This window comes from Artemia sp. Qi Xiang Cuo, chromosome 13 (genome assembly GCF_049724085.1).
Source record: "Artemia sp. Qi Xiang Cuo chromosome 13, ASM4972408v1, whole genome shotgun sequence".
Classification (NCBI taxonomy): domain Eukaryota; kingdom Metazoa; phylum Arthropoda; class Branchiopoda; order Anostraca; family Artemiidae; genus Artemia; species Artemia sp. Qi Xiang Cuo.
In genome coordinates, this window is record NC_142806.1 from 22,638,103 (window position 1) to 22,657,053 (window position 18,951).

At 33.6% G+C, this 18,951-nt stretch overlaps 1 protein-coding gene across 1 annotated transcript in view; it reads left to right on the forward strand.

Annotated features, from left to right (window-relative positions):
- Positions 1 to 18,951, forward strand: part of LOC148945082 (FERM and PDZ domain-containing protein 4-like) — a 122,502-nt gene that overhangs the window by 73,170 nt on the left and 30,381 nt on the right. Inside the window, exons 5-7 of the mRNA XM_089098939.1 lie at positions 1,698 to 1,923; positions 11,100 to 11,177; positions 15,584 to 15,688. Coding sequence (XP_088955065.1) covers positions 1,698 to 1,923; positions 11,100 to 11,177; positions 15,584 to 15,688 — 409 coding nt within the window. The remainder of the gene's footprint in view (positions 1 to 1,697; positions 1,924 to 11,099; positions 11,178 to 15,583; positions 15,689 to 18,951) is intronic.

Below are 18,951 nucleotides of genomic sequence, written 5' to 3' on the forward strand. Positions count from 1 at the left end.
TTTATTGTCAACAGGAATTTCATATTTATTTATGTTAGATACAATTTTTTTCTGAAAGTCTAGAATGAAAAGGGCCCAACTGCATCATCCCTTGCTCTCTCCTACTCACATACATGGCATAGGCTTTTAAACTAAATACCTGTCGATCTATTAAAGAATTTAATAACAATAACAAGTTTTTTCAACTGAAAGTAAGGAACAACATTAAAATTTAAAACGAACCGAAATTATTGCGTATATGAGGGGTTCGCCCTCTAGGCAATGCATCGCTCTTTACGTTAAAGTTAAAGTTTTGTTCGAATCACAAGTCCCTGAATCACAAAGGCAGGCGGTTTAATTAGAATAGTTAGCTCTTTTGAAAGTAATGAAAAAAACTATAGCGTAAAGAGCGAGGTATTGACTAGGGGGTAAACCCCCTCATATACACAATAATTTCTGTTCGTTTTAAGTTGCAATGTTGCTCCTTACTTTCAGTTGAAAAAACTTTTTTTTTATTTAATTTCTGATCGTTTTTTAAAAAATGCTAGGAAACCCGGCACCCCCTTCATAGAAATTTTCCTTCCCCCAAGGAAACATCCTCCATGGAAAGTTCCTCCCACATACCTCCCCACCAGAAAAAATCCCTCCTGAAAACGTCTTTACTATATGTAAACAATGGGCAAAGTTCATAAGTTGCACCCCTTCCACCGGGAACTGTGGGAATTAAGTCAATCCTCAAAGACATATTTATAAGATTTTCGACTACCCTGAACAAAATGGATAAAAAAAAAAAAAAAAAAAAAAAAAAAAAAAAAAAAAAAAAAAAACACGCATCCATGATATTACTTCTGGCAAAAAATACAAAATTCCACATTTTTTGCAGATAGGAGCTTGAAACATCTACAGTAGGGTTTTCTGTTACGCTGAATCTAATGGTTTGATTTTCATTAAGATTCTATCACTTTTAGAGGGTGTTTCCCCCTTTGTTTCTAAAATAAGGTGAATTTTTTCAGGCTCGTAACTTTTGATGGGTAATATTAAACTTAATGAAACTTATATATTTGAAATCAGCATTAAAATCCATTTTTTTTGTGCATCTACTGGTATCAAAATTCCTTTTTTTACTGTTTCGGTTACTATTGAGCGGGGTCGCTCCTTGCTTACAGTTCATTACCACGAACTGTTTGAAAAGAAAAAAACCACATGGGGTAGGCTAATCTGAAAAAATATGACACTTTCTTTAAAAGCTGTACTCTGTCACAAGCTGCACTGTATGAAATGTAATGAGATTGTCCCAAAAATAGTGAAACTTAAATTTGGATTCCATGGATATTCCAGTACATCTTAAATTGCTATACTCAGAACGTTGCTCAATAAAAAAAAAAATTTTGTAAGTTAGAAAGATGATTCTTACTTGCCCTACACTTTTTATGTTCAATTTTGAAGAATAACTTTATCAGATGTAAATTCATTTTAGAAAACATGAATTTAGCTTATTAAGATTTATTCTTACTCCACTACTAAAAAAAAATCATAAAATATTTTTGTTTACAAAGTAATTGAAGAATGCATTTAGTTGGTTTACATTTCTGATCTTTTCTTTAAGATGAAAATTATCAGCTCATTATAAAGTATTATAAAGTGTGAGTATTTGAGAAAGAGTTGTTCCCGGGTCACTATTTTGAACAATAGAATGTCAAGTCTTGGTTTTATTTCAGGCGTGAATTTGGCTTAGAAAGATTTGTTCCTGCTTCACTACTTGAAACAATGAAACGGAAGGAGCTACATAAGCTTTTATCTCATAATTTGAAAAGCTACATCGGGGGTACACTCACTTCAAGCGGCAGGAAACCTGTTTCAATTCTTCAAGCGAAATTGATGTACCTTCAAATTGTGCGTGAACTACCCAGCTACGGTGCCAAGTGCTTTCCAATATCCTTACAGGTAAGAATATATTTCTCTTCATTCTTTTCTTCCTCTGCATAAATAACCAGCTCTTATGGTAATTTTCAAAATATATTTCAATGGCAAATTGTACGTTAGCTATCCAGCTACGGTGCCAGATGCTTTTCTATATTGTTACACGTGGAATATATTGCCCTCCATTCTTTTCTTTCTCTGCATCAAAATAAGTGGCACTTAGTGTAATTCCTATAATATTTTTAAATCAATTTTCTAATTAGCTAGCTGAATTTGATACTGGATGCTGTATACCAAATGTTAAAAATAGTAGTAGTAGTAGTAGTAATAGTAGTAATATAATTTATTTCCAAAGACTACGAATAGAATCAATCAGCAGCACACCAAATGTGTCGCTTGCGAGAGTGTGATACTAAATGAAAAAAAACCTGCAAATATAAAGTAAAAGGAGTACAGGGAGTTGGAGGAAGAAATACCGTGCCGAGACATGCTAACATGTATATTTGGTACAAAATAAAACAACATAATATCATGGATTCCGAAGCAAAAATTACCATAATATTATTAATAATCGGAAGAAGTTAAATAAATGACTGTTTTTCCAATATATTATTGTGAATTTTAAATCTCAATCTCCTTCGAAGGTATATTTACACAATAGCCCCATACGTAGCTCAAATTTAAAATATTTAATGCAAATCCTTAACACTTGGGCTGAGGTTATTTCAAAGGTGAATTCATCCTTATATAAGTGAAAAATCAGGCTTACTTGAAACTAGGCGAGGAGCCCCAATATTTCCTCTTGTCTGAGTAATGAATGTTATTGAACATGATAATGAACGCTAGATGTCATATGAAATAATTCTGTAAAGTAATCTGGAAGGCACCCCCTACAACACCTATACATAAAAACCAGTATAAAAAAAATCATGCAGTTCGGCTGCGGGTATTCTAATAATTTCACCATATACTGGTCTCATCGACTGCGAGTTCCTTGTTCCAGAAAATGGTCTAACGGCATTACTCTGCAGCGCACGTATTGAAAGTATCGAAAGAAAAGTACCTTATGAAGGAAAAAGATTCTTTATTTACAAATAAATCTTAAATTACGTGACAATAATTACTAGTAGTCTTTACATGGTGCTTAAAGGATAGCAATTTTGATTCTAAGGTGCTTAAAGGACCTCGACTTCTTAAGAATTCTCTTCTGTAAAGGCATTCTTGTAGTCCAAGAATAATAATACGAAAACCACGAAAATATAACAAACTTTGAATTACGTGGAGGAAAGGTTTAGTTGTCTGGTATACATTTTGTGAATAAGGATGACATATTACTAAAGGTCGTCCTTTTCAGCCAACCATCCAAGGTCAAACAAAAAGCAGTTCATCGTCAATGGAGTGGGAGGGGGTCTCAAGGAGGAACTTAATAGAATTTAAAACTTCTTGAGAGAGTTTAAAGAAAAAGGCTTTGAAGAGATTGGGATGGAGGAGGAGCACGTGTTACTGTGTTAGCCTCAGGTGCTTGATGCTGCAGCAACTTGATAGTAGTAGTAGTAGTAGCAGTAGTAGCAGCAGCAGTAGTAGTAATAGTAGCAGAATCTTTTGGTCAATGGGGTTTACCTTTAAAAATCGCCATGTCTTGGTCAATGCCGCATTAATCGCACAATTAAGTAGTTGTTCATTCAGCAAATGGTACATCAATATCTTACCATCAGTAAATAAGGGTGTAATGATGCTGGTCCCAGAAAGTGCGTGATTGATTAATTTTTAATTATAAAATCAATTGTAACAATATTAGGTAGATCATTAAAAAGAATTTAAAAAAAAAGAGTAGAACCTAATGCAGAGCCTTGGGGCATACCACAGTTAACATAGCCTTTTCTATGTTAAGAGAATATATTCAGGTGAACATACTTCGCTCTATTCTGAAGTTAATCGTGCAGCAGAGCCAAAATAGCAAAGCTTAAGTCATAAAATTTGCCTTTCCGTAATAGTATGTGGTGGTCCACAGTGTCAAAACCCTTGGTCAAATCCAGAAACAAACCAGCGGCGCTCAGCTTTTTGTCAAAAACATCATTAGTTGCCGAAATTATATGTGATTATGCTATCTCTGTAAATTTACCATTCCTGGACCCAAATTGAATTGGATGTAGCAGTTATGCAGCTCCAAAGAGCTATAACAGGTAAAACGGATATGGACCAATAATTTTGATGATCATTCTTATTAACATCGTTAAATTTATGAGTTATCCTAGCAACCTTCAAACAATGAAATATTCCTGTTTCAACAGGAAGTCTTCCCTTTTTCAAACAAACATTAATAAGGGAAGCTAAAACATCTGAAATATAAGGAAACGCTGTTTTTAACACAAGCAGATTAAATGAATCATTACTGGACGACATACTTTTCATCGCGAAAAGTAATCTTTTGTACTTCGTAATGAGAGACGGATTTCATAGACATTGAAACATCAAATGGAGTCTCCATAGAATGTTCCAAAATGGATCTTCATAAGAAGGTATACCATATGTGAAGATAAATTTTCACCAATTGTCTCAAATATGTTGAAGAAGAACATCAGATATTTCTTCAGGTTTATTAGATGACAAACTGTGCTGTGTTAGTACTTTATCGGGGGAAATTGGATGTACTGTAGATATTAGGGTTTTAAATACTTTCCATGTTTTTGGTGTGCTACCACAAATTGTCTTGAATTATAGTTAAAATTTTTGTTTTTAGCACCTCTCAATAATTTATTAAGGGTGTTCTTATAGTTTTTTTTGAATTTTGTGAACAAATTTGATCATTTTATTATTCAAGGAATTCTTGTAAAGTTGATTTTCTTTTAACAATGCTATGTAACTTACTAGATGGCAGCCACGGTTCCTTAGGCTTATTTTATCTTTATCGCATACGAGCCATCATAAATATCTTAAGGTCCCTCCGAAACAAGTGACTATGCGACAACCTTGCTGCTGTAACTTGCGTTAAAAGAAAAAGATACTTACACAATTGGATTCTTCAGATCCATCCATTCAGCACGTCAAAACCATGATATCACTTTGACTCTTTGTTAGAGAAGGGTCTAAAAATAGGAGAATCATCCTTTTTTAATGATTTTCAAACAGGTTTTGACATATTTTTAGTAAAAAAATGTCTGTACACCAGGCTTCAAAAATTTTATTTATTAGGTGGATAGAACAGAATCTTGGCTATAGAGCAATAGTAATGTTTTTGCATCTTTCGTTGATATGTTGAAAATGTAGTACAACAAAAAATAACATTGTAGAGCTTTAACGGGCAGTATATACCTTCACCATCATCAAAATCAACATGTCATAAAATTGTTGGAAACTCATATTTATATCATCCCTGAACTTCACAAAATTATTCCAATAAACTTTTGCAACTTCCTGCTTGAATTTTTCAATGTTACTCAGGTTAAACAAGAATATTAAAGACTGGAAATTTTGAGGCTAGCTCTGGGGAAATACAAACCTCCAGTCTTGACAAAATGTCAGAATGATCTTATGCATCTGTGAAAATAACTGTTGGATCTAGGAAATTCAAATTTCAAAAAAAAATTGTCTTTAAAGTTTTGAACCCGTGCGTGCATTTATTAGTAGTAAAACATAAACCATAAGACATACGAAGCTTCTGAAAAACCCAAAGAATTGCAGGTATCAACCTCATGAAGGTAAATATTAAAATTACCGAGCATCATAAATGGATTTGAACCAGTTAACAATTTCTCTAGATGCTTATCAAGAAGATCCATGAAAATTTCATAAAGCCATATGGTGGCCTATACAATACATTAATATAAGATTTTATTCATTATCAATACACATACAATAATACACTGGGCTAGTCCCCCCAAAGGCTCTTTGGCCTGTAAATTAGGGGAGTATATACGGATCATAAACTCAGAGAACAATAACCATTTACTTAATGAAAAAAAAAAACAGTACATAATAGAGTAAATAGATAGATAGACTGATAAGATTTATTTATAGAAAAAAATTGCCTTGAGGTGTGTGGGGGGTTTGTCATCCTCAAAGACATAATTTCCAGAACTTTCAACTATGTTGAATAAAATGGCTATATCAAAATTGTGATTGGGTGTGTTTGGAGAAATGGTGGGCGTGAGAGGTAAGTTAGTTGCTCTTCAATCGCTTTCAACTATTAAAAAAAGCACTAGCCCTTTCAATTTCCAATCAAATGAGCCCTATTTGAAGTTTTCTTCAACAACGCTTTCTATAAAAACCTTATAAGCCTCCCAGGGCATAACTTACAAACCTTGCCCTGAGGGCTCTGAGGGGGTTATCATCCTCAAAGACCTAATTTCGAGAACTTTCAACTACATTGAACAAAAGGGATACCTCATATTTTGATTGCTTGTGTTTGGGGAAATGGTGTGCTTGAGAGGAGGATTATTTTCCCTTTATTCCCTTTCGATTGTCAAAAAGGGCACTAGCCTTTTCAGTTTCCAATCGAATGGGCCCTTTTTAAAGTTATTGTGACAACGCTTTCTACCTTATATGCCTTATATGCCTTATATATAAACCTTATATGCCCCTAGGGCATAACTTAAGACCCTTGCTCTGAGGGCTCTGGGGCAGTTTTCTCCTCAAAGACATAATTTCCAGATCTTTAAACTACTTTGAACAAAATGGCTATCTCAAAATTTTGATTGGATGTGTTTGGGGAAATGGTGGGAGTGGAAGGGATGTTAGTTACCCTCAAATCACTTTCGGCTACTAAAAAGGGCACAAACCCTTCCAATTTCCAATCGAATGAGCTCTCTTCGAAGTTTCTGTGATGACTCCTTCGAAACGAAGTGCCCTGGTCTAAAAAAAAAAAAAAAAAAAAAAAAAAAAAAACATTGTGCCAAAATCGTTCTTTACTTATGCAGCGTTATTGCGCTGCTCATGTTGCCTATTGCTTACATACTTTTGTATTTTCGGTTTATCTATAGATGGAAAGACAGTGCGGTTTAGGAAATGACTCACTGACTGCACTCCTACAGAAGATTAGTCTAGATGGCGCTAAAAGGCAGCAATTTGAATCTGAGGATGTATCTGGACTTAGTTCTTTAGCAATAATAGCAAGCTTGTTTTACACAATTAGCATGATTTTTCTTAAATATTCAGTAAAGCTCAAGTAGAATTTTAGCAATAAAGTTCAACTGAAAATATTTGTGGCTCCAGATGTGTTCGTTTGGGATCTGGAACTTAGCCATATTATCTATTATGTGATAATTACATCAGTGTTCAACCACGAGTAGCTTAAAACATCGAGTTTTTCGTTAAATCACGGTTTCTCTTGCGCAACAATTTGTTTCAATGATAATGTAGAATTTAATGGACTCCATAGTCACAGATAGGAATGGGCCTTAACCAATAATAGGTGCTAAGCGTTAATTGTAGGAAAATCGGCTAATCTGATAAAACTAAAAAAGATTTGACACAAGAACCTCGTACAAGCCGGAGCATCGAAAAAAAGTTAAAAATTTAACTTTTTCGCATGCTTACCAATGGTATAGCACAAGCTATAACCAAAAACTGCATAAATGAATACTGAGGACTTAGTTGAGTAAATTTCCACTTGACTAATACAAATAACCAATACAATATAATATAAATATAATTTTATTTATATATTATTTAATAATATTTATGCATTGTATAATCTAATATACTGTATATAAAATAATATAAATCTATTATATGATATAAAATTTCATTAATTTTAAAAATTAATATAAAAATATATAACAAAATATAATAGGGTACTTGTATGATATAGCCCCTACCACTCAAGTGGTTCATTCGTTGACGCATTATAGAACCGTTTTTTTTTCCGTTAGTTTCTTTCAGCTTAGCGCAGGTACAGATCTCCTGATTTTCTGCCATCAGGTGGGAGCGCAATGCTTTCCCTTTTTCCCATGCTGGTCAACTTCATAAAATAAGGGCAAAAACTGCAAATAAAAGACGTTATCTACCACGGCATGCAACTTGCTGGAGAGTCTAAAAGCTGATGAATGTGTTTAGGGCCTTCGTCAATTATTAACTATAGGTTGCTTGCAAGACTGTCAAGCAGGGTCGTCCTGAGTCTCATTTTATTGGGGAGGGGGGGCAATTTTAGTAAATTTTACCGAATCGCTGCCTGATTTATGCCGAATTTTCTGCAGAAATCACGAATTTTGCTAAATTTCGGCCGATTTTGCCAAATTTCTGCCGAAATTTTCACCTTCGGCGAAAGTTTTACCGAATTCCAAAAAAGTTGGGGGGAGCCCCCCCCCCTCGGGACGCCCCTGCTGTCAAGAGCTACGTTTTGGCCCTGGGGCCACAATTATTCGTGCTTCTTCGTCTCTATACACTTTTTGCAGTGATACAAATGAGGACAACGGGTCATGGCAATGACTTTAGGTCATTGATGATTTGGTAACTTTTGGATGACTTTGGAAGCTATAATTCCAGCAGCATTCCCATGACCACCTGTTCCAATTGTGAATGGGTTGTATGCTATACCGGGCATTATTTCAAACATTTAAACAGCAATTTATTTGTGATTTTCTATATCCTATTCAGTGTAAAAAATCCAGAACGTTAAAAAATGAGAAATATTTTGATTATGAATTTAAAAATAATTAAACTTGTAACATAAAATTATATTATGAAAAAGAATGAAGTAACTTAGTTAATAACTAACTAAATCTCCTTTCTCTATTTTTCTCCTGAGAGCCACGGTTGTTTTTACAAGGATAACCTTCAAAGCATTACATAAAAAAAAAAAAAATTGGTATCGAAAACATCTTTTCCAACTTTTCTCACGAGAGAGAAGGAGATAGATGATACACTTGCAAACAGTAAAATATTCCAAGTATCTCCAGAATCATAAAAAAAAAAGTGAATTAATCAACTGAGTATTCTTGTTTTAAAATATATGGCGAAAATATGTTACAGAACGCCCTTTGAAGTTCGACAGTTAAAGTGGAAAAGAGTATGCATCGCCGTTACTGATCGTATGGCACTGATCATCTGCTGCGGGAACTTTAGGGTGTATGTGGATGTTAGAATATATGTACACTCAAAAACACTAACGATGTGTGTTAGCGTGTATGTGTGTGATAGTGTGCATATATCGTTGTTTTGTTTGTAATGGTACACTTTGGGGCATGGATTCGATCAGTTTTTTTGCCTAAAAGATTATTCACTTATTATATGACCGTTGTTTTAGGAAGAGGGAGATGAAGGGGTCATCCATATTATTAAAGAAGCTATTTATCAATAATAAAAAATAAATTGAGTCAATAGATATCTTTGTAGGATAATTTAAAAAAATCAAAATAATGCTAAGTGATTTGAGTCTATAACATTTTGCTTCAACTTGCTATTGTCATTTTAATGACATCAATGCTTTTGTTTCATAAAGTGGCACAGAAAGTGCCATTGCTTGTTTATTTTCTTTTTTTTTTGTCAGACAAAATGTTGAATGTTTGTTCTTTCTCTATCATTACGGAGAATATTTTTAGTTATTTTTCATTGGAAAAGGCTCATTTTTTTATGTGTTATTAAGAAGTGTCATCGTTTTTTCTCTCCTCAGACATTTTGACATTTTTCCTTTTTAATTATATGAAAACTCAAATAAGGCAAGCCTGTCTTTTTATCGCCATTTGTTGAAAATCCTTCCTTGGTAGTGTCAAGGTACCGGCCATTGTTTTATCCCATCCCAGGAAACACACCTAATCAGCTTCAGACCAGCTTGAATAAGAACCACAGAAGGGGAAATTCACCCTCTCCGCTTGTCAGCCGTAAGTGTCGAGTAGCACTTGACCTTCAGACCCGGTACAAATGAGAGAAATTCTTTCTCCCACCGTGTTTTTCAAAAGATCCCTTTCTGCTTCACGGTCAGTGCTTCAGATTTATAGGGGGACTAACCCCCAACACTTGATTTTGGCAACCATATAATCTCGGCAGCATATAACACAAAACAGCCAGCTTCATGATCTTACACTAGCCAATTTGTCTAGTGGCTGGACGGTGGCTAAAATTAGCAGTAGTGGACTGGCCTAAATTTGTGCCTACCACTCTTAGGGGCACAACGAGAAGATTCTGAGTGCTAACCCCTATTACCATGCCAAATGAGGCAACAATAGCCCAGCATGTATTTGGATGTGTGGTCAATAAACTCCTGTGGCCTGAACCATTGCTTCAGGTTTGCGAGTCCGTCCATAATACTATTACTGATAATAATAATAGTGATAATAGCAATAGTCATATGCAATTGATTTGCTTGTTGAAGTTAAATTTTGCTTGAAGAGAGACCAAATTGGGGCAAAATTCTTCTTTATCAGGTAAAAGGAGAATAAGTAGACACAGTCGAAAAACTGTGACTTGTAAAGACGATAATGAATCCCCTCCATGAAGGGGTAAAAATTCTTGTTGTGGTACTAGAGTACCACAACAATCATATTTTTGAATTTATAATAAAGAGCTTCTCCGATGACATCAAATATGATTTTCTCAATAACAGATAAAGGAAATAATATATGATTTCCCTTTTCTCAATAAAAGATAAATAATGACACTTTGTCAAATGACAGAAAAACGGCTTTATATTTAGTAATAGCAAAAAACAAGGACACTTTTTCCGACGACTGAAAAAGAAATACTGTGTTACTTTTTAAAAACACATTTTTGGCTATGAATGAAACATCAATATCACGAAAAGCAATAGCATAATTTTGTTTAGTAAACAATATGGTTGCCACTTATTTGCCTTGTGGATTTCCCAAATGATTGTTCATTTTGCGTAACATTACAGAGATGCAATTGTTTTTTTCTGCTAATAGTTAGTCAGCTAGTAATTAAAAGGGATCCTCATCAGTTTTTAAAGAATAAAAAGTAATTAAAAAAGAAAAGACATCCTAATAATCATTTTGCTTTTGTAATAGACATGAAAATTGGAATTCTGACAATAACAAACCTAATTAGTTTATTACACCAGTTCATTAGGCTCCTTCCATGAATATAGCTGTAGTTCCCCTTTTAATCAGAATGGATATAGCATTTCATTTCTATAAAAAAAAATTCATTGTTAAAATTCAGCTGCAAATAAAGCGGTTGAGCTTAATTTACCTGGACCAATCACTGCACATCTTTCTAGGCCCATGCTCCATTTCTATTTCTTTTAGGATAATTTGCTCGAAGCAGTAATTCTTGTCAGTCCAAAATACGGAGTCAGTCAAATCTCTGGATTTGGAGGAACAGCGGTAAGTCTTCTTACGCTTAGTAGCAACACCCTAGATGATATTTTGTAAAAAGCAACCATTGCTATGATACATGGAGGTTCATACTGTTTTTTGTGGGGAGGGGATCCCAGATAAGAAAAAGGCATTAAAAGAGCTTTAATTTTGCCCAAAGTACCTAATCACATATGGTTTTACTTGATGAAGAGAGGGACAGGATCAGCCCCCTCCTCAGGCTTATGCGTAGCTACTTTCTCTAAAGGGAAAATCGTCAAATAATTAAATACAGCGAACTATGTAAAAATTATAAGACATCATGCGATAAGTTGCAAAAATAGTATAATTTCAGGAGAACACCAGAAGAACTCTAAGGGAAACACCGTCACCTCTTAGTTAGGCATACCACTTCTAGAATATATTTTAAGGATAGGATGTACTACAACGTTGAAAAAACAATCAATCTGTCCTGTTTGATGTCTCAAAAGAAAAATTTGAGAACTTATTCGACCTGAATTTTTCATCCCTTCGTTTTGACTGAGAATGAGGAAATAAGTTTAACTTTTTCGTCTAAAAAAGGTGGTCTACACGACTTAAAGTTAGAAAATTTTACTGATTTTTTTTGTTGAATCTTTTATGTTTTTTGTGCTACTAGACGCCGAAAAGAAATCCCTTTTGACATGGTTGTCAAAAACTTTAATTTCACAAGGTTGGCTCTTAGTATTCAATTTAATTTACTCAAATAAATATTTTCGGGGAATTTCGTTTTTCAGAGATATCTTCCATGTCGGTAACTCTGCATCGAATCAACACTATGAATGCAGTATCAAATGATAAAAATAAGTCTTTCTTTTGCTAATTAGACCGTATATACAATATAGATCCTAAAAAAACTTCTAATTTTGAACGTAGTCTCACGACTACGCCTACAAGCTAAGCCTACATCTGTTAAATCTACAGAAACTACATCACGACAATCGTGCTTATATATATATATATATATATATATATATATATATATATATATATATATATATATATATATATATATATATATATATATATATATATATATATATATATATATATATATTTATATATATGTTGATAGCTGAGAGTAGATCAGGTCTTAATTTATAACTGTATGCAACGACCCCATTTTAATTTAAAATAACAACAACAAAAAAAACATCTCATACAGGAAAATATTCCATCTAGTCAAATTGCATATACAATAATAGAAATAAAATCATTCAATGACCATACTCTATTAGATTACAATATTACAACCTGAAAGGAGCATGGAAGAAAAAAAAATTAGTAGACAATGGACAGAACAATACACAATATCAATAAAGCATACATTCAAGATACAGGGTAAAATCTGAGGCTTAAATCGTTATGAGATAAGCGTAACTACTTAATAATGTCTTTTGGTAAAATGCTGGCTGCCACTCCTCAGCATATTACCACTAGATGCTGCAGTGAATGCCGGAAATAGGTCAAAGCTGAAAGAAGACCCAGTGAAATTCAAGACAAATCGGTATCGAAACTGGTTCGTCCCTTATTTTGTGGAAGCTTGTTGTAAGTTGTACTGATTTTTTCGTAAAGACTATGGAAAGCAGTCTTGTGTAAATAAGCACAAGTCCAAGTCTAAACTGAAATGGCGGGATTATACAATATAATTTATGTCTGATAATGTTCTTCTCATCTCAGCAGCCTTTGTAAAACATCATCCACTCTATTCCTAATCCCAATAATCTTGCACCAGAAATAGCTTGATTAATCAACACCCCACCCCCCCCCCCAAAAAAAAAAAAAATTTGAAAAAATGTCTTGTTTAGCCGGGAGTGATGACTTCTTTGTGACGTGACTTGTTGGATTTGACTAAAAAAAAGGTGATTTTCAAATAGCTGCTAATGAGTTATCTCATATTATATTTGTTTGTTTTCTTTTACCTTTATATTTTCCTATGTTTACTTGTTATATTAATTAAGCCATGTTGTAGATGATGTGTGATCGACTACCTAAAATTTTCTTCAGTTTTTTTTTTTTTTTTTTTTTTTTTTTTTTTTTTTTATTATTATTATTATTTTGCATGCAGAGCTTCATATGTTAATTTGATCTTAGAGAAAACTTCAACACGAAGCGGCGGGACAATAAAACTCCTCTAGGCTGTCAGATCCCAAGCGATTTGACTGTCATTTCATGGAATATTACTTGAAATACCAGTGATTACGTAAAACGTAAACATTTCACAACAATAAAAACACCTAGTTGGATATTTTAATGATTGGTAATTCCTCCACCAACTACCCTGACATCTAATAAAGTCGTTCAGCTCCTGGTGCTAAATACGAAAAACATAGCAAAAGAGAACTCTAAAAGAAATTAAAATTGATGCTTGAATTTAAAATTTATACAAGATATTGATTACTTGTGACCTCACCATGACCTTTCCCAGAACTTCAAGGTAATCAATTTAGGCCAAAATTCTGGTTCCCTTGCTAATCTAAGGGAACATATTGCTTGATAGAAATTTTGCAAATAATTTATCTACTAATATGTCTGATTTGTGTTCCAATACCTTAAGAATGACTCCTGAAACACAAGGGTCGTTTAATTAGAACAATATGACACTTTTTTAAAAGTACTAAAAGGTTAGCGTAAAGAGTGAGGTGTTGAGGAGGGGGTAACCCCCTTCATATACGTAATAATTTCTGCTCGTTTTAAGTTTTTATGTAGCTTCTTACTTTGTTGAAAAAAAAAATTTAATTTTTTAGTAAATATTAGCCATCAAGGTCCTACTATAGTTGTGCCACAGAAAGAGAGGGGCAAATTGCTAAAATTTTATAGTTAAAAACATTTTGCTCATTTTTAACTGGTTTAAAATTTCACACAGAAGCACAGAGGATTAAATCAGGGTTTTAAAAAAAGGAGGGGCTATTTGGCTTCCCTTTTCAAAACACACCTAAGGAGTGTTGTGATTGACTCAGGAGATTGCATCACAGGTGAAAACTAATAAAACTAATTTTATTTAATTAGTTAGTTAAAATTAAATGAAGTAATTAATTTAAATTGATTACTTAGTTTAATTTGATTAAAATTAACTTTAGTTGATAGTATTAACTAATGAAATGAAAAGTAATCTCTCTTTCTCTCTTTTGTTCTGCTATGAACAGTGGATTTTTCCTCCAAATCTATGAAGGCTGATAATCGCTGTCGTTGAGAAACAAATACAGGACAACGTATCCTCTCATAGCTCCTTTATTTTTACGCAACATAAAACGAAATAGTTTTTGTTCTGCAAAAAATGATCATTTTTATTTTGGTACCTTTCCATTAAACGGAAGGAAAATCATCTTCAATCGTGTACCATTTTATTAATAAAGTTGTAACAAGTGTTGCAATCTTGGATAGGGAATTTGATTTATATTAGCTATTATTTTTTCTTTCGTATTGATATTGAACGGTTGGGGGGGGGGGGTACCCTCCCCTCATCACTAACGTCATAAATTCGTCTGATTACACAAAGACATATGACTCAGATTTGTGATTTTCGACAGCCTAAAGTTCAACTCACAAACATTCTAGAACCTTGGTTCTCCACCTGATATCTAAAATACAGTACATTTAAGGATGCAAAAAAAAGCAAATTAGTATATTCAATAAACAAAGAAAATTATTGAATAAATCTTAGTCAATTTTACAATTATTGTTTATATTTTGCTGAAAACGCAAATCTAATTTTTACAGCTGTATAACCTACCTTTTTATGAGAATATTGTATATTTAGTCTACTTTGGTGGTACTAAAATTCAGCTTTACTACAAGCCTCCTCAATAGTCTCTGTGGGTTTCGGTGGCCTAAATTTTTTGCCCGGCTTATTAGTTTGACTTTTATAACAATACTGCGGTACAGATAATTAGTACCAGATGGCTTAGAAAACACAACCTATTTACCATATAAACCTTGTTTTAGAAATAAAGATAAAAACAAAAATAACTGAACAATCCATTGAACAAATATGATACAACCATTGAATCTCAAGAAAGAAGTGTAACTAAAGTAAAAGAAATTACAATGAGCAATAAAGTTCTGAGGGGCTTCGGACTTTTTAAAATTTAGTGCATCAAGTGGTGTGTGCTTACATGGCAGAAATGGGCCACGCTTGGCGGGACGATGGATGGTGGAAGGGTACTACGCGTGATAGAACAGGTGGCCAAAATGTGCATTAGATAGGGGATGTCGGACAAGTCCTCATAGAATCCGAGATTCCACCCCAACTTGTACAGGATAAGAAGAAAAATTAATATAATTATCGGCCTGATACGATTGGCCCACATTTAATGTAGACACTACAGAAAAAAAGAAAACCGGAAAAAACTTTCTAAAAGACCCCAGTATTAAGTTCTTTTTAATTATATTTCCAGCAGCCAGTAGCCCTCTGTGATATCGAAGATATAGCTTCTATAAATGCAAAGAGAGCGGATGATTCTAGTCAAAGCATCGAAATAAGACTAAAGGAACCAAAAGAGGTATTTTTTTTTTTACAGATATGTTACAGGTACATGACAACTGTGTTTGGTTTTCCATGAGTTTGTCGCAATTTGGCTGATCCTAACATGATTTTATCACCATTTTTATAGGTCGTTATAACAGTCGATAAAGTTGAGCAGCCCCTTTGTAGAATCTGTTGGACTTATTGGTGAATTCCCCTAAAGTTTATATGTTAACAATTGTCCCTATTATATTTCGATAAAAAAAAGAAAAAAATTGAGAAAAATTTAAAAATAAACTATCGAAGAAAATTGATAAAAAACTGTTTCAAGAATCAAACCCCTCCCCTTCCGCTAACTGCAAAGAGATCTACTTATGTATAATGGGCTTATGCATAATGTGTGTTTTTATAAATGGAAAAAAGTGTTTGATATAATATGTAGAGAAAACAGGAGAATTAAGTTTTTAGTTTGCATATGCAAACCGCCGGACAGGGGATGTCCGGAAGTTTCGGGAGATAATATTTATTGTGAAATATGATAAAAAAGGGCTGAAAAGACTTTTTGAGAGGGAATTCTGTAAAACTATTACGTTGCTGAAAAACTTTCTCAGAGCAAGCATGCAGCAATGAAAATTGTAAGCAAACATAGGCTAGTTTTTATGCAAATCTAATTATGTTGATAATTCTGTTCATCTGTTTATGTTCGTTTATTTATTAATTGTTGCAACTATTTGTTTGTTACTATAGCACAGAGGATTTTTTGCAATAAGTGTCATGTCAGTGGTACCAGTATTTATAACAGTAGTTTATAGAAAAATTAAGCTTTTTGAATTACTAATTTAAATGCTTTAAGTTCTTTCATAGTTTATGCTTTAAGTTCTCTTAAATGTTTTTTTTTTTCGGAAATGCATTGAGGATTTTTCACCTTAGACTCCTTTTAATATTAAATTCAAAATATTAAGGTTTTTACAGAAAAATGAAGATTGTAAGTTAAAAATTCAAACAGGCAAGTTTTCTGCTTAGATGTAATGAAAGGCAATTGGTACATTAAATGTTCGTAAATACCAAATTAATAGATTTGTTGGATTGTAATCATTTTTTTAGAGAGCAAGTTAAATTTTAAGGTGCAGTGGAAAGGGCTAAGAAGAACAGCAGGTCCTCTTAGATTTAAGATAATTTCTGTTCGTTCTGAGTTTCAGCACTATGTATTTTCTCAGAATGCTTGTAGAAGAAGCAAATCAATAGCGAAATAAGCTACATTTTTTTTCGTAGACTTTAAAAAGCTTTTGACGCCGTTAATCGCCAAACCTCGTAGAAGTTTCTCCGGTACGTTGATATTTCCAATAAGCACAGACATAGCAAGTCGTAAATTACAAGTGATTAGAAAGTACAATCCACAATACTGGGTCGTGCCAGCGAGACATCAAGCTCAGACTCAGCCAGGTAAATGTATCCATCAGAAAACTGTCTCAAATCTGGAGCACCTGCCAGTAGGCCTACTTTCTCTGACTCTGGCCAATGGTTCGCATGCCTGAAAATTCTCTGCCAAAATTCGTCCTCCAGTGAAAGCCATGCGGTACCGGAAGTAGAGGACGTCCCAAAGATATCCTTAAACATAGCCACCGAGCTGCCCTCATAAATCTCAATGCCTTGCTCCAATCCGAATGGGAGGATTTTTGGTGGCCGCAGTGACGAGAGATGACTGACGACCGTTCTTGAATACTTTGAATGCCTCTGGAAGCAGAAGAGGGTCTAAGGTAAGGTAGAGGGGGCATGTATACGCGCAAGAAACTAGAACCTGTAGTGAATTTTACGTTTTATCCTTACTCAATTTTTTAAAATAGATCCGACTAATCCTAATGACGTAACTGCTGGGAAACTTGCAGCAGTAGTAAACCTAAGCTCATCAGTGATAGTCCATTTTACTTGCCTTTAATTGGCCCAGAGAATACTTACCAAGCGGGAAGTAGTGGAAAAATCAAGTGACAGCCAAGTATTTTTCTGAACTTTCTGAAGTGATCAGTGTGGATTTTTTTTTTTTTTTTTTTTTTGTACTTTTAATGAGTTTGGTTTGGATTGAGTATCTTAGCGTAATAGTTATATGTTAGCCGCATATCGCTCCAAATGTACAGTTGCTACCAAGAATTTTGCGATCTATAGCTAGGAAAATATTGAAAAGTGAAAATCATAGCCTACTCTCTGATAAACAAAAGTACAAAAAATTCACAAGGAACATTTTCCCCAAAATATAGATAGAATTAAAAAAATATACACCTCAATTTTCCACATATTACGTTTTTATTCAACAAACTCAAATATTTTGAATGTTTTTCCAAAATATAATAAACATTTTGTTAATTCTTTTTTCTTGTTCAAAAAATATTTCAGCTCAAAACAACCCAAATTACAGCTGCTGATCGCAATTTATTAGAGTAGCATAAACAGCATTAGATAAATATTACAATGATTAGCCTCAAATAAAAGGACTTCCTAATCCTTTTTAAACTGGGAAACGCTAATACGGTACCAGACATTATTATTTCTTGTTCTAACTAATTTTTATGCAGATAAAGACTTTCTCTTCTCTAAAACACCGGAGAAAAATATCCATACAAGAACTTGTAAACTAAATCTTACTTTACTTGTTAAACACTGAACACAAAAAAAGAAAAAATACAGAAACTTCCGTGGTGGTGTCAATTCTTGGAGATGGGTTTATCCCGAATCATTATTTCAGTCATAATGCTAATGATGGATATCAAAACGACCGCAGGTTATCAACTTAAAAAAATCCCTTACTTTCGGACAGTTGAGGGGGAAAAACAATATGTCCTTTTAATGATTTTTTTTTTACATTTATTAAACAATAGATTGCATTATCCTTTTGTTCTTTTCTAAGGCCTTAGTTTATATAGTTGTAACGATGGAAACAGCCGAAACAATGTTTTTTAAAGTTTCCATTTCTGCTATAACTCTAATTTTGTTCCAATCCTTTTATCTAGCGTTCAAAATACTTTTGACAGATCTTTGGCAAACAACCATGGTTGTCATCAACTTATTGCTTTTGTTGCAAGTTTTCTCTGATCCGACAGGTGATCTTTCAAAGTAGTTCTGTATTCTTCTAATTCTTTTTTTTACCAACATTAATGCAGATTCCAATATAGGTACTCAGATAAAAGGAAAGTTTTTATGAAAAGTGTTTTAATCTAAATGAATAGTATCTATCATCCGAATATTAGACTTCTAACAAGGGTGACAATGCTTGTTTTACAATTAGTAGGGCAGAAGTAATTGTTGGCA